Source organism: Myxocyprinus asiaticus, chromosome 41 (assembly GCF_019703515.2).
Source record: "Myxocyprinus asiaticus isolate MX2 ecotype Aquarium Trade chromosome 41, UBuf_Myxa_2, whole genome shotgun sequence".
NCBI lineage: Eukaryota > Metazoa > Chordata > Actinopteri > Cypriniformes > Catostomidae > Myxocyprinus > Myxocyprinus asiaticus.
The window spans coordinates 24,949,026-24,966,782 of NC_059384.1; the positions used below are offsets into that span (position 1 = coordinate 24,949,026).

Genomic DNA, 17,757 nt, shown 5'->3' on the forward strand with positions numbered 1-17,757 from the left:
ACTAAAGTGATCAAATTCCTTAATTATACCAGTTACTGAAATATCAAAGTGGTCTAAATATAAAATAATGTGATCAACATACAGCAAAATAATATGATTATGGTCATGAATCTTAATCAGTGCTAATTCAGATTTCCTAATGGCTTGTGCTAGTGGTTCAAGGGAAAGACAAAACAATAAGGGGGAAAGTGGACATCCCTGCCTCATTCCCCGCTGTAGAGGGAACGGGGGGAGATAATATTACCAGTCAAGACTGATGCCTCAGGTGAGTGTTATAGTGTCTTAATCATAGAAATGAAATGTTCACCGAAACCAAAACATTACAGAACTGCCCACATATAGTTCCATTCTAGCCTGTCAAAGGCTTTTTCTGCATCAAGTGAAAAAACCACACAGGGGCTCAGGTGAGAGTCTGCAAAGTCAAGTACGTGAAAGAGTCGACGCATATTATCAGACAAGTGATGCCCCCTAATAAAACCGGTTTGATCCTTCTTGATAAAGCCATGAATTACTTTCTCCATGCGAGAGGCAAGAACTTTAGTGTAAACGTTTAAATCGCATGGGATGAGTGATATTGGTCTGTTGCTGGAGCAATCTAATGGATCTTTCCCCTTTTTAAGAAGCAATGATATCAACAATGTTTTTTGATTTCTATAAAATACACCATGCTCAATCGCAAAATTAAACGAATCAAGCATGAGTGTCCCTACCAAATCCCATATTTCTAAATATAATTTAGGAGGGAGGCCGTCTAGGCCCGGCGACTTGCCCTTCTGAAGGCTTTTTAGTGATTCGTAGAGCTCCTCCACACTTGACGGGGCTTCCAAAAATTATTTATCCCTCTGTGGGATCCGAGGCAATTCTAATTTATCTAGATATTCCTTGCAAATTGATTCATCAAAATCGATTTCGGCTTTATACAGTTTGGTGTAAAAACCTTTAAATATGTTGTTAATCATCGTAGGATTCGTGGTGACCTGATCATCCGATGATTTTTATTGCGCTGATATATGCCTTAGACTCACATTCCCTCAGCCTAAGGGCCAATAAATGACTAGGTCTCTCCGATTCGAAATAATATTTTCGCCTAGTCCTATGTAAAATAAACTCTGCTTTTGATAGTGAAAGCAAATCATATTCTTCTTTTAAGGAGGACAATCGTGTAGCCTGTTGATCAGAAAAATTTTGTTTTTGTAATAATTTGATCTTATTTTCTAATTGTGTAAACTGGTGGGTTTTCACTTTGGCAAGAGTAGAAGAGAAAGATATACAGAATCCTCATATAGCACACTTAGTCGTTTCCCACAATATTTGAGGGTCCACATCGCAAGGTGTATTAATTTTGAGAAATACCTTTATATGATCTTTTAGCGAATTAATTAATATCTGATTATTTAGTATTGATGTGTTAAGATGCCATCTAGGGGCCTTGGTCTTAATGTTGGAAAAGTGAACATTACACAACACTGCAGAGTGATCAGACAATAAAATTGGTAATATAGAGATGGAGGAGTTAGATGAAATTAGAGATGGGCTGTGAAATATGTAATCTATCCTAGAGAAAGTCTTATGTCTATTAGAAAAAAATGCGAAGTCTTTAGATGTAGTATTCTGAATTCTCCAAAGATCGATTTTATTAAGTTCAGTGATAAATGTATTCAATAACTTAGAAGATGGGTTAGCTGTTGTATCAGGGTGAGATTTATCCAATGCAGGATTTAAGACAGCATTAAAATCACCACCCACCACTAAAGGACAATCAATCTGCTCAAGTAATGTATTGGAAATTTATGTAAAAAATGCACTGTCTGCCACATTCAGGCAGTAAATGGAGACCAATGCTAATCTGTCATTATGTATTTTGTAGGGGATAAAGACAAATTTACCCTCATCATCATTCCTGGTATGTTCAATAGTTAAATGTAGCTTCCTATCGACTAAGATAAGCACCCCCTTAGTTTTATTAAGAGCGCAAGAGAAGGCTGCCAATTTGTAATACTTTTTTTGAAAACGTGCCATGCCGCATTGTTTTAAATGTGTCTCTTGTATCAGGGCACAGGAAATCGATTTTCGGTGTAAATATTCTAATATATGGGTATGTTTGATAGCAGAATTTAGGCCATTCACATTCAGTGATAAGATATTCAGAACATGCATTGTATGCTCGTAATGCCAAGACTGTGTCTAAGTGAAGAGAAACAAAAGCAATGCCATACTGTAAGTGACATGTAAACGTTAGTATATACTCTAGATACCAAGCCATCTAGACACATAATCTTTAAAAAAAATAAAATAAATAAAAATAAAAGTATTGATGCCTGTTGGAGGGAATAGAACCAAACAAGAGAAAGGAACGACAAACAACTATGTAAAAAAAACCCAAAGCAGACCGCACATTACCGAGAGTGTAGGTCTGCATGAACAACAACAAAAAAATGTTGATGCGTGACCAGTCCACTACAACGCAAGACATGTCCCCAGAAGGCCCACAGAGCCAAAAACTTAGTGATCAAACCTGCTCTCCATTAGCCCAAAAAATCGTTAGGCTTACCAGTCAACAGACAAGAATACAGGACAGGGAGGACAAGATTCCAACAAGAAATTAACAAGTGTCCATGGCCACCTTGTTATTGTCCTCTCCAGGGCAGTTAGGATCACCACAACCCTCATCATTAAGTTCCCCTCGCTGAGCTGAAGAGATGGTGACGCTAGCCGTTCTCTTCCCGTTGTTTGTAGAGCTGCAGAATACGTCGTCTTCTGTGACAGTGAGCTGACAAAATCCTCCGCTTTTTGAGGAGAGTCAAACATCATCTGCTCACCTTTGTGCCATAGTTTAATTGCCGCCGGATAGATGAGGAAGGGTCTGCAGACCAAGTGCTGTCATCTTCTTCAAGACTGGATTGAAGCTCTTTCTCTTGGCAGTTGTGGTTGGGCTAAAGTCAGGAAAAAAATAGTAGCGTGACATTGTCCTGCGTACATTTCACCGGATACGCCTGCCAAGCACCTTTCAGGATCGCTGACCTGTCATGCCATCGTAGTACACGGAAGATGAGAGTACGCGGCCGATCGGAGTTACTTTTTCTTCCATCGTACACTCGATGGGATCGGTCAATCTCGATGTCGCGGCCTTTCAATGAAGGGATCCACTTGGAAAGATTAGCTCTGAGGAAGCCAACTGCATCGGAGCCCTCCGCCCCCTCCAGCAACCCCACCAGTCGTACATTACTTCTACTCCTGTCTTCAATGTCCGTCATTTTATCGTTAAGTTGTTCCAGCTGCTTTCTTAAGTTTGTGACTGTCCTCCCATCCTCACGTGCAGCTGCCTGAATGGAATCTACCCGGTCACATGTCTGTTTGGCCGTGCTGGCTAGCTTTTCAACTTCTGCTCTTAATTCTTTATCAAAATCGTTGGTCGCTTGTATATCCAAATGCAGGTCACGCAATGCTGGGGTCAGTATAGAATCTATCGCTTCTCTTACTGTCGAAGCGACAACCAAATCCAGAGTATTTTGTTGCTTTTGAGTGCTAGCTTAATACTGTTAGCAATAGCATCGTTGAGATCCACTCTCGAGATTGTGGAATCTTTGAATTTTTCTTTATTGGCGATTGCTCAATCTCTCTTTTCTGATTGTCATTGCCTGTTGAGGTATTCATAGTGGGCTAGATAAAGAGTGGTTCAAAATTTACTGACAGGATTATACAAATTTGGCAAAGTGAGCAGACCGAAGGACTATGCGTGCATTGCTGCCGAAGAGTCACGTGATCTCACCTCACTAGTATTTTCACGTAGCAAAGGGGTGGTGTAGACTCACACCATCAACTCTTGGTGAAAAATATTTTCTGTGCTCCCACACGTAATCCAATTTGATCGACTCTTCACAGTAACTTCAATACAAACAGGAAGTTAGATGATAACATTCGGAAGAGCTGAACGCTAAAAAGGGGCATGGCTGAATAAGGTGAATAAAAGGGTGTAGCAGACTTTCAGAAGCTAGGCAATTAAACTTTATTAACTATAACGTATTTACAAAATTGCAAGAACATTAAAAGGATGTCTAACAAGATTGAAATAAAGAGGTGAATGTAGCCATTGCTCAGTGAGAGATTCAGAGTAAGCTTACATGAGGATGTTAGTTTTTCTTTTTTTTTTTTTTTTTTTTTTTTACAAATGTTTGTAATTTTTATATCATACTGATTTCTGTAGTTTTATCAAACAGGATGATTTAAGGTGAGACAAACCAACTCACACCACAGTGCATCATATGGTGTTCTTGCTATTGTTTTCCCACCAAAATTATGTCACTTTCTGGATGATGATATACAGTAATTAAGGACTTGGCTTTTGTTAGTGACAGGGATATTGCTAAAGACTACTGGATGGAAAGTGATATTAAGGTCACAAAAAAACATAGATTAAAAATGTGGTACTCCAAGGATTCAAACCATGCAAGCTTCTGTTGATGGTGCAGAACCTTCTAGATGACTTCGGACCATCCCAGAAAGACATGGTGATACTATTCTTTTCTCTGAACACTGCTCTATTAAGTTTTTCTTCCATAAAGTACAGCCGATTGTGCAGCAATAGGAGATTAGAATGAGCACGCTATTTTTTCCAAGCCACCTTTTCCATCAGGGAGTGTTTTCTGTCATCTACTACAAAATTTAAATTAAATGTTATGGACACAATGTTGAGTCAACTATACTAGTGCAACTGAATGCATGAAGCACTGGAAAACAGTGAAATAAACTGTAGTGTTGTGATATATTTCTTCTTACTTTATTCCTTTAAAAATAGCTGCCTAGTCTTGCACTCTTTCCTCCATATTAGTGAATCATAACAGAAGTCAAATGCAAGATTGATTGGAGGTCCTTAGAGGTGATGAATAATTTATCTTGAACTTTAAAATGTTGAGCTGTACACAAAATTTGTGATGACAAGGGCCAACTTTGACTTACTGCCTTGGACGATGGCCCAGACAGACTTATGGTCCACATTAAGATCAGATTTGAGGGCCACACAAATGCACCAGTTAACATTTTTGGGTAGCTGACTTTAGTGCAGAGTGCACAATTCTGCCCTCTGTGAGATGGACAACACTCCTTAATCGAAGTAAATTAAGTTTTGTTGTTGAACTCCATCAAAGTCTTAATAACAGCATTTAAAGATGTAATCCATAATGAAATGGTGACCCCTAACAAAGTTGGAAAACCTTTCAGCAGTTATGGGCATAGTTTCAAATAAATTATTATCTTTTCTTTCTTGATGGCCTGTCAGTAGTAATTCAGTGATATTGATATGCTCCAGTTTGTCAATACCAACGACACAGCTGAAAAATTGTTATTGATACTTTGTAGTCAATTTTGTACATTGAATATTTACAATATACAGGTGCATCTCAATAAATTAGAATGTCGTGAAAAAGTTCATTTATTTCAGTAATTCAACTCAAATTGTGAAACTCATGTATTAAATAAGTTCAATGCACACAGACTGAAGTAGTTTAAGTCTTTGGTTCTTTTAATTGTGATGATTTTGGCTCACATTTAACAAAAACCCACCAATTCACTATCTCAAAAAATTAGAATATGGTGACATGCCAATCAGCTAATCAACTCAAAACACCTGCAAAGGTTTCCTGAGCCTTCAAAATGGTCTCTCAGTTTGGTTCACTAGGCTACACAATCATGGGGAAGACTGCTGATCTGACAGTTGTCCAGAAGACAATCATTGACCCCCTTCACAAGGAGGGTAAGCCACAAACATTCATTGCCAAAGAAGCTGGCTGTTCACAGAGTGCTGTATCCAAGCATGTTAACAGAAAGTTGAGTGGAAGGAAAAAGTGTGGAAGAAAAAGATGCACAACCAACCGAGAGAACCGCAGCCTTATGATTGTCAAGCAAAATCGATTCAAGAATTTGGGTGAACTTCACAAGGAATGGACTGAGGCTGGGGTCAAGGCATCAAGAGCCACCACACACAGACATGTCAAGGAATTTGGCTACAGTTGTCATATTCCTCTTGTTAAGCCACTCCTGAACCACAGACAACGTCAGAGGCGTCTTACCTGGGCTAAGGAGAAGAAGAACTGGACTGTTGCCCAGTGTTCCAAAGTCCTCTTTTCAGATGAGAGCAAGTTTTGTATTTCATTTGGAAACCAAGGTCCTAGAGTCTGGAGGAAGGGTGGAGAAGCTCATAGCCCAAGTTTCTTGAAGTCCAGTGTTAAGTTTCCACAGTCTGTGATGATTTGGGGTGCAATGTCATCTGCTGGTGTTGGTCCATTGTGTTTTTTGAAAACCAAAGTCACTGCACCCGTTTACCAAGTAATTTTGGAACACTTCATGCTTCCTTTTGCTGACCAGCTTTTTAAAGATGCTGATTTCATTTTCCAGCAGGATTTGGCACCTGCCCACACTGCCAAAAGCACCAAAAGTTGGTTAAATGACCATGGTGTTGGTGTGCTTGACTGGCCAGCAAACTCACCAGACCTGAACCCCATAGAGAATCTATGGGGTATTGTCAAGAGGAAAATGAGAAACAAGAGACCAAAAAATGCAGATGAGCTGAAGGCCACTGTCAAAGAAACCTGGGCTTCCATACCACCTCAGCAGTGCCACAAACTGATCACCTCCATGCCATGCCGAATTGAGGCAGTAATTAAAGCAAAAGGAGCCCCTACCAAGTATTGAGTACATATGCAGTAAATGAACATACTTTCCAGAAAGCCAACAATTCACTAAAAATGTTTTTTTTATTGGTCTTATGATGTATTCTAATTTTTTGAGATAGTGAATTGGTGGGTTTTTGTTAAATGTGAGCTAAAATCATCACAATTAAAAGAACCGAAGACTTAAACTACTTCAGTCTGTGTGCACTGAATTTATTTAATACACGAGTTTCACAATTTGAGTTGAATTACTGAAATAAATGAACTTTTCCACGAAATTCTAATTTACTGAGATGCACCTGTATATGTGATGTTGGTGATCATGAATGTTCTTGTGATCCCTAATGCACCTTTTTTGGTGATTTAAATTTTCTAAAGAAGTGTCTGTAGACTATTTTATTTTAGTTTAGTTAAGTTGATCTGAATCATATTTAGAGTCCAATTAATTTCCGCAAATCAGTGTATCAATGTGTTATTTCAAAACACCAACTGAGCAATTTGTTTAATTATTATTACATTTCTTTTTAACTATATTTTAGTTCTTGCATTTAATATTTTATATATACTTTGCAGCTCTGGCTTTTTGGCCCAAAATATTGTTCCTATAGGGGAAAATAACCCTTAGAATCATTCCAGAGAAAGTACATTATTGTATTCAGATATGTATGTATATTGACTGTCCTCAAATGACCGAAAAATATTGAAATATCACCCAGGCAGAATACAGACTATGGAGGTGTAGCGCTTATGGCTCAGGGCTGATAATTGAATGTTTGCTGGTTCAATCTCAGCATTGATGAAAGTCACAGAAACAAATTCAAAGACCCTGGTTGTGTGGTGATACATATTATAAATGGAAATTTATGACTATACATTCTGCTTGAATGAGCCCAGTTTGAAACATATGGCACATCTGTGATCGTGCATCTTTGTGTATGATGTATGTGTATCACATCGTGTATGAGCCTAATTGGAAGCCATTGTAAAATGCACACCTTTGACTTTACATTCTATATTAAAGCTGAAGTGTGTAACTATCTTTGTTAAACTGCTTTCTCTTATCCCATCTTAAAGGAATATTCCAGGTTCAATACAAGTTAAGCTCAATCGACAGCATTTGTGCCTTAATGTTGATTGCCACAAAAAATAATTTTGACTCATCAATAGAAGTGAATGGGGCCAATTGTTGGAGGGTTTAAAGGCAGAAATGCAAAGCTTATAATTTTATAAAAGCAATTACATTAATTCTTCTGTTAAAACTCATGTATTATTTGAGCTGTAAATTTGTTTAACTTGTAATTTGTACAGTCATTTTAGGGTTTTAGGTTTTGTTTGCATTACATCGTATATAGTAAAATTGGCTATAACTTTGCACAGAAAAGGTAAGTGATTTTATCACTCTAAAACATGTTAATACGCATATTGTTTATGTCTTGTGGCTATACTTTTGAAAAAGTGAGTATTTTAACATTTACATATTGGGCCCATTCACATCCAGGTGCCTCACTGTAACTCAGATTTTTGCTTTTTTTTTTTTAAAGAAAAGGAGGGGTAAGTCAAAATTCAATTTTGACAATTACAGCTTTGCAGATCTTTCGCATTCTAGCTGTCAGTTTGTCCAGATACTCAAGAGACATTTCACCCCACGCTTCCTGTAGCACTTGCCATAGATGTGACTGTCTTGCTGGGCACTGTAAACACTGTCTCTGTGGAACTATAAAAATTCCTTTGTTCTGAGTGACCCATCCATACCGAAACAATAACATTGACTCAACCAATGGCATGAGTTGGAGGCAGGACTATCTGTTTGTTCGATCAACAGTAGACGGGGGGCATGTTTGAAAATAAGCAATTTACAGTTCCGTTCGGTGGCACTAGTGACTCACTATTACACACTTCAGCAAATAGGGACCAAGTTGCAATGTTGTCAAGCATAATATATTATTGAACTATTACTTGGTAGAAGAATTGTTTAGTCCAGTTATTAAAATTAGAATAACTTTATCACAACATACAGAAGGCATTTTATAATAACTTTATTATAAATGTTTAATAATAATTTTGGAAAACTATATTATTATATTATTAATTCATTTTTAATTATTATATAATTTGTAATTATATATAATTGAGTGTAAGATACAGGGATTTTACCACGGTAAAAAGTATACCAAAAAGTATACTTTAAAAGGCTAGAGCAAGATATGTAACGGCACATAGAAAAAAACGAGTATATCCTAGCCTTAACACCCCTTACCCGTGGTAAAATCCCTGTAGCGCACGGTCTCGTTGCTTATATTATTCTGTTCTGTTCTGTTATATTCTGTGGAATGGAATAAAAGAAGTGTTTGTCTAACTTGGACGATAATTTATATAATTTATATTGTGTCTCTCAGCATAAATCCTTGCATTGGCCGATAATCCCCACGCAATTGCCGCCCACTCTAATGGGTTTTCTTGGAGCCTTCTAAGAACACATATGCAGTCTGCTCCTATTTGAGTTGCATCTTTATGTTGAACGCTTTACTCTGAAAAGCAGAGGCGAAAAGTACTAAAATGGCTCATCTTTTATCCCATGCAATAAAGGCAGCCTTTTCAGCCACTGCGTATGTGCTAGTTGTAAATGATCTACTCCACTCTATGACAGCAGCTCTAACAGAGACATAGCACAGTGGGCTTTTCAGAATCTAACCCTGGGGGCCTGTGATGTAATTTGAGGTACAGTAATAGAGCTTCACGAAGCTGCCAGGGTGCAATGAGTGGCCGTTTTGGCTCGGTGCTTCATTAAACATAACTATATACAGTAAATATGAATAATGGCACACTTTGTGGAAAGAGGCTTTGTATAATTTTATGTTAGTGCTACATTGTGGATTTTTTTTTATGGGACAGATGGATATGACTCCCGAAATATATCCATTTGACCTCATCTTATTATGCATCTTATTATATAATATTTCATTTGAAGTAGGTTTAAACTATTTTTTTAAATGATACATACAAACTGGCAATGTATATTTGCATATTGTCCTTTCAATCCCCATATAATACTTGCACATCGATACAAGTGGAACAAAGCTGTAAGTTTAAGGCAGCTGGCATATACTGGCTGCGTCCGAAACCAAAGGTAGTTGTCTTGTTGCCTCGCTGCCTTATCAGTCAGTGACTCAGCAGACAGTGTTTGTGTATGAAGGCAGCTCCAGAAACTGGTTTTGGACCAGCAACTGATTAACGCCATCTGGTGCCCACTAAAGGTAATGTGTCTGCTTCATTCAGCCCAACTGTTCCAAAATGGTCTAATAATCTAGAACAAAATCAAGAGAGTTTTGGCGATAACCAAGTGTATATTTCATAACTACAATACTCATTTCTAGCTAGAAATTAAATCAAAAGTTGGAAAAAACTTGCATTATACACAAATTGGCTATCCAATGCCTCTTCAGCCGCAATGTTTTTCTTCAGCTCAACCGTTGTGGATCCACACACAGAATTGTGGGATTTCATAGGCAGCGAAGGATACATCTATGCTGTCTTCAAAAATCGATCAGATGAAGGTATCTCATTAGACAGGATGTGATGTAAACATTGGATTCGGACGTGCCTTGATCCCTTCCTACCTCCGTATACAGCCTCCAGAGGCAGCATTTTCATGGTTTCAGACACAGCCACTGTAGGCAGATCAGGCCAGCAGAGACATTCAGGCTGCAATTTGGTGTTGTTTGCATGCGGTTGTCAAGGTAACAGGAATGTTCGTCATGGTGAAGCAAGAGGACATGGTCCAGTGGCCGGTATTATAGTGGACCAGTGCTGCTGCTCTCAAACAACAGTTTATGTTAATATTTGTGTAGGCATGTGTTGCTTTGATGTTGCATTCATTTGGTTTATTTATCTTGATAAAACTAAAAAGGCAACCTATGGGTTTGCACGCAATCCATTCACATTTGCAATTCAGGTGTAATGTTTCAGGAACAGTAAAAGTCAGCTGAAGTTTATAAAAGGAACTATAGGGCTACACGATTATATATATGTATACAGTGTGTGTGTGTGTGTGTGTATGTGTGTGTGTATAATATATATATACACACAGATATATATATGTGTGTATATGTATATGTGTGTATATATATATATGTATGTGTGTGTGTGTGTGTGTGTGTGTGTATATATATATATATATATATATATACACACACACACACACTGGCGGCCAAAAGTTTGGAATAATGTAAAAATGTTGCTGTTTCGGAAGGAAATTGGTTCTTTAATTCACCAAAGTGGCATTCAACTGATCACAAAGTATAGTCAGGACATTACTGATGTAAAAAACAGCACCATCACCATTTGAAAAAGTCATTTTTGATCAAATCTAGACAGGCCCCATTTCCAGCAGCCATCACTCCAGCATCGTATCCTTGAGTAATCATGCTAAATTGATAACTTGGTACTAGAAAATCACTTGCCATTTTATCAAACACAGCTGAAAGCTGTTTAGTTCATTAAATGAAGCTTAACATTGTCTTTGTGTTTGTTTTTGAGTTGCCACAGTATGCAATAGACTGGCATGTCGTAAGGTCAATATTAGGTCAAAAATGGCAAAAAATAAACAGCATTCGTCAGTCAATCATTGTTTTGAGGAATGAAGGCTATACAATGCTTGAAATTGCCAAAAAAACAGAAGAATTCATAGTTGTACACTACAGTCTTCAAAGACAAAGGACAACTGACTCTAACAAGGACAGAAAGAGATGCGGAAGGTAGCTCATGAGAAAAATACTTAAGTAATTGTATTATAAAGTAACCAATATTAAATGTACTTAAGTATCAAAAGTACAATTACACTGATGAGCCAAAACATTATGACCACTCACAGGTGCAGCGAATAACGTTGATCATCTCCTAACAAGGCCAAATGTCAAGGTCTGGGTAGATTAAATGGTAAGCGCACAATCAGTTCTCGTTGTCAATGTGTTGAATGCATGAGAAATGGGCAGGAGTAAAGACCTGAGCAACTTTGACAAGGGCCAGATTGTTATGGCCAGACACCTGGGTCAGAGCATCTCAGAAATGGCAAGGCTTGTGGAGTGCTCCCAGTCAGCAGTGGTCAGAGGAGGGACAAAACCACAAACCGGCGACAGGTTGTTGGGTGTCCAAGGCTCATCAATGCACGAAGGCAACGAAGGCTATACTGTCTGGTCCGAACCGACAGAAGGTCTACAGTGGCACAAGTCACAGAAAATTTTAATGATGGTTACGGGAGGAATGTGTTACAACACACAGTGCATCACAGCCTGCTGTGTATGGGCTGCATAGCCGCAGACCGGTCAGAGTGCCCATGATGACCCCTGTCCACTGTCGAAAGTGCCTACAATGGGCACACGAGCGTCAGAAATGGACCTTGTAGAATTGGAAGAAGGTCACTTGGTCCGATGAGTCCCGTTTTCTTTTTGCATCACGTGGACGGCCGTGTACGTGTGTGCTGTTTACCTGGGGAAGTGATGGCACCAGGATGCAGTGTGAAAAGACGACGAGCTGGTGGAGGGAGTGTGATGCTCTGGGCAATGTACTGCTGTGAAACCCTGGGTCCAGCCATTCATGTGGACATCAATTTAACACGTGCAGACCACATACACCCCTTCATGGCAATGGTATTCCTTGATTGCAGTGGCCTCTTTCAGCAGGATAATGCACCCTGCCACACTGCACACATTTTTGGGAATGGTTTGAGGAACATGATGAAGAGTTCAAGGTGTTGCCCTGGCCTCCAAATTCCCCAGATCTCAATCTGATTGAGCATCTGTGGGATGTGCTGGACCAACAAGTCTGCTACTAATGTCTAAGGATCTGCTGCTAATGTCTTGGTGCCAGATGCCACAGGACACCTTCAGGGGTCTTGTAAAGTCCATGTCTCGGCAGGTCGGTGCTGTTTTGGCAGCACGCGGAGGACCAACAGCACATATATATGTTTTGGCTCATCAGTGTAAATGGTAATAGTACGTATTTGACAACATTAATAAAGTTTAGACAAAAATTTATCAAATAAGATATAGCCAAAAATGCAGATTAAAATGTATTATATGAAAAGTTTCTTCTCTTTAGATTCCCAAGTGTAGACACAACATGTGTTTCCTGGGTTGTTCTTGTGAGTTTGCGAATCGATACGTGAAACAAATCTTTAAGACTGCTTTTTGAACTGATTTTACCCATTCAAAAGAATACAATTATTTAAAATATTTGATTAAAACTATTTTTTCGCCAGTCACTATCACCGAACTTCATGCAGTTTACATTTGCAGATGTATTGTTTTGCTGTTCAGTCGCAAAAGTAACAAAAAAAAGTCTGGACAAATGTGTTGCTTGCAGTGTACATTGAGTGTTACACTGTCTACACTGCAAACTAAACACTGCAAGCAACATCTAGCAAATAGCTGTGACTGGTTACAATTCTCAACAATTGCAAAAAACATGTACTGTATATAGAAATGTTAATGCAACAGGAGTAGAGCTAGTGGAATTCTATAATTGACACTTTTCTGATTATAGTTAATTGCAGCAGATATAATCTTAATCTCCATTATTTTTTGTGTAATTGTGCTACCTTAAAAGTCACTTTAAAATTGTACCATATAACAAGCACAAAACTAGCAGAAAGGCTTCATATTTTTTTCGTATTAACATAAATTAGTAACACCAGTATTGGTTGTGGAAGTAGCACATTTGTGAAGTGCGAAGACTCCACTGGTTTTCCAGCTGATCTGGTACATCACAGCTACTCTGCCTGCTAAGATGTCGTCCTCTCTTTAATTTGCTCTAACAGCAGTAGCTCTTGTAGCTCTGTGGGAGCCTTCAGTGGTTTATCAAGCCTAACATCTTTAAATTCATTTTGACACATCGCTCCGCTCTTTAACTGCTGTAAGTGGTCACTATGAATGAGAATTTGCATGGTAGGTATTATAGATATTTATGTGTCTAGGTCTTAACAGAAATGGACTGCATTTAAATGTATCTATAGCTGCAGGTTTGATGATGTTCCTCTGAAAGTTATTAAATAAATCCGTGCCTTTTGTCATAAATTTGTACATTTTATAACTAGAAAGTTACATTGCTGTACTGTAAGGAAACTTCGAGCTGAAGTGTGTAATTTCTGCACCACTAGCGCCACCAAACAGTATGCAAATATAAACATTGTTTTCTTACAGCTTTCTGAATACACACTTAGTCTGACATTGTGCCCCACACTCTCGCCACTGGTTGAGCCAGTGTTGTGTCTGGCTGGCTGGGCCACTCAAACAATAAGAGCAATATAAAAAAAATGCCATAGAGACTAGAGGCCAATATATATTGGTTTTACTGATTAATCATCCCTTTAGTTGCTTTTTGGTAATATCGGTTATCTGCAAAAATCTATGCTGATAGTTGCTGATAGTTTTTTGTTTGTTTTACTTATTCCTCCCTGTTCCTCTGTGGCCAGCGCTAGAGGAGTCAATGGTTAGAATGGCTTAGTTCTACAGTACAACAGCTGCTTCTAGAAGTGAAATAAAAACAATCACTGACACCTCGTGGGGATTTGGTGTATCTATGTAAATCTGTCATCATTGACAATATTCATCCATATTTTTATCCTCACTTCAATGCATATTTTGTTATTTTGATTAGATAATCAAGTGCTCTAAATTGAAGTGACGGCGTACAAAGAAAATTGCGACAATATTGAAACGTAACCCGTCGCCACATTGTATCTCAAACTCATATCACGTAATAATAATAATAAACCTTAATCCTTATTAAACCTCATCTGTAAACAAAAAATTATTTGGTTATAAATACTTAATATAGAGCATTGTAAAGAGGCCAAGTCTCCATAATTTCAAATAAGAGTCCAGTGTGTTTCGGGCTTGTTTATAGTTAAAATTCCTGTGTTATACACCAAATCGTATTTTTTTTTTTTTTCTTCTAGTTATTATTGGGATTTTGGTTGAACAGTGGACTGCATCTGGTATTTTATTCATTTTGCACTCTTGTAGCCTCTATCTGTGCCCATCATAGTGTGAAACGAATAAGATTTTTTTTTTTAACATTCCATAAAATTATTTTAAAAACAATTGGCTGATTAATTGGTTATCGGCCTTTCCCACCACATTATGAGTTATCAATATCGGCAAAATCGGTCAACATTTAATAGAGACACAGTGTTTAAATTTTTGGGGCAAATAAACTACAAATGGTTTATTTATGGTTGTTTCTGCTTATAAAGCTGAGATAATAGAAAGTATTTTAATATAATGAAAAAATCCCACATTAATTTAATTGAACTTTTTCTTTACTTTGCAGCCCAGTGCTAAAGTAAATCAAGATGTTTTGAATGAGCTGGTTCGGCCCAGTGTAGATTACGTGCGACACAAGAAGTTCCGCTCTGGCAATTACCCATCATCCCTGAGCAACGAGACCGACAGACTGGTACACTGGTGTCATGGAGCACCTGGGGTGGTGCATATGCTCATCATGGCTCATACAGTGAGTGACAAACACACAAGCTGCAATGGCACCACAAACCATCTGGAGGAATCATCACATCAAATCACACATACACACAAACCACTGCTTAGACACACACACGGAAAAAATATAAATAAAAATATTCACATTTTACATTTACACAATGCATCTTGATAATATACAGTATATGTATTATGTACAGTATATTGTATAGATATGCATAGAATATATTGTGAGAGATAAATGTATGTATGCACTGTATTTCAGATTCTGTTCTCATTCATATTTATAAATGTTCCATACATGTCCAGTGTTGGGATGTAACAAACTACATACTGAACATTGGTCAGTAACCCGTCAGTATTTTTTCATAAAAGTGTAGCTTTTCTAGTAATGAGCTACATTTTCCAATGAGTAGTGGTCACAGAATGCTACATTTGTCATTTACATTTAGTCATTTTGCAGATGCTTTTATCCAAAGCGACTTACAAATGTGGAACATAGCAAGCAATTTGTCATACAAAGTTCAACAACATCTACATTGTTGTACTGCCAAAGCTCTCAAGGTGGCTGGAGTAGTATAGGCACTAATGCAGAAGTGTGTTTTTTTGTGTGTGTGTACAGTAAGTGCAAGTTAAGTTCAATAGTAAGTACAGTTAGTGTGGATAGGTTAAGTGCTCATGGACAAATGTGTGTTATGCTGGTTCTTAAATGTTGAGAATGGTATCTGCAGATCGTGTGAAGGTTGGAAGCTCATTCCACCACATTGGAACAGAGAAAGTGAAAGATCGTGAAATAGACTTTGAGCCTCTTTGTGATGGGACCACCAGACACTGCTCATTCATAGACAGCAGAGAGCGAGTTGGAGCAAAGACCTGGAGAAGTGAATTTAAGTAAGAGTGTGCGGTTCCATTGGCCAGAGTCAAAGCCTTGAATTTGATGTGGGCAGCTACAGGTAGCCAGTGAAGTGATCAGTGTGTGTGTGTGTGATATATATATATATATATATATATATATATATATATATATATATATATATATATACACACACACACACAGTGTGTGTATATGTGTGTGTGTGTGTGTGTGTGTATATATATATATATATATATATATATATATATATATATATATATATATATATATATATATATATATACACACACACACAGTGTGTGTATATGTGTGTGTGTGTGTGTGTGTGTGTGTGTGTGTGTATATATATATATATATATGTATATGTATATACATATATGTATATATATATATATATATATATACATACATACACACACACACACACTGTGTGTATATATATATATATATATATATATATATATATATATATATATATATATATATACACATACATATATGTATATATATACACGGAGCTGAAGCAGTTCTGTAAGGAAGAATGGTCCAAAATTCCTTCTGAACGTTGTGCAGGTCTAATCCGCAGCTAACAGAAATGCTTGGTTGGGGTTATTGCTGCCAAAGGAGGACTGACCAGTAATTAAATCCAAGGGTTCACTTACTTTTCCACAGCACTGTGAATGTTTAATGGGATGTGTTCAATAAAGACATGAAAGATTATAATTGTTTGTGCGTTGTTAGCTTAAGCACATTGTGTTTGTCTATTTGTGACTTTGATGAAGATGAGATCACATTTTATGACCAATTAATGCAGAAAACCAGCTAATTCCAAAGGATTCACATACTTTTTCTTGTCACTGTATATACAGTATATATAGTTGGGCCTGCATGTTTATTGTTTGCATGCACAATTTGTACTATTTACACTGATATGTAGAACAAATGCTTAAACAGTACTGTCTCTTTAAGAAAACCAGCAATTCCCACTGATCTATATCAGTGGCAGTTCCGCATTTTGTTTTGTTTGAGCGAATATTAACGAGTCTCACGGCTTCTTTATTATAATCAATTTTTTATTTTTGTTGTTTTGATCATTAACTGACAGTTAAGAACAGAAAGGATATTAAAATAGACATTATCAATGACAAATGATTGTATGGATCTTGTCTTTGAACAAACATTACACGGGTGAGTCAAATTACTGCTTTGTTTTATTAAAAGGTCTATCTTGGGATTTTAAGAATGGATATCGAGATCGTTCAAAAAAGGATCGTGATTAATTAGAAAATTTTTATTTTTACCCAGCCCTTATCCCTGTTATTTTTATTTTAAGTCGTACATTTTGTTTTATAAGTTCAACATAGCAATATATACAATTATCTTCGTGTACCCCCGGTTTGGAATCACTGAACTAGTTTACGTGAATTACTCACTAATTCAATTAAGCCCCTGCCCAGCCCCTGGTGTTTTCTATTTGTATTAGTTTATATATATATATATACATGTTCAATTTAATGTGTTTTTTTTTGTTACCCTAATTAAATATAATCTAATTGTTACAGTATGTATTTAAAAACATTTTCTTCTTTAAATAGCTTCAATTTTTGTTTGTAACCTGTAGTGTAGCTAACTACTTTTTTTTTTTTTTTCTTCTTCTTTTTTTTAAAGAGTAGCTTGATTGTAGTTAAACTACTTTAGATTATGAGTAGTTTGTTGCTTAGGA

At 37.3% G+C, this 17,757-nt stretch overlaps 1 protein-coding gene across 1 annotated transcript in view; it reads left to right on the forward strand.

Annotated features, from left to right (window-relative positions):
* Positions 1-17,757, forward strand: part of LOC127431775 (lanC-like protein 2) — a 66,551-nt gene that overhangs the window by 39,638 nt on the left and 9,156 nt on the right. Inside the window, exon 7 of the mRNA XM_051682316.1 lies at positions 14,994-15,176. Within this exon, the coding sequence (XP_051538276.1) occupies positions 14,994-15,176 (183 nt within the window). The remainder of the gene's footprint in view (positions 1-14,993; positions 15,177-17,757) is intronic.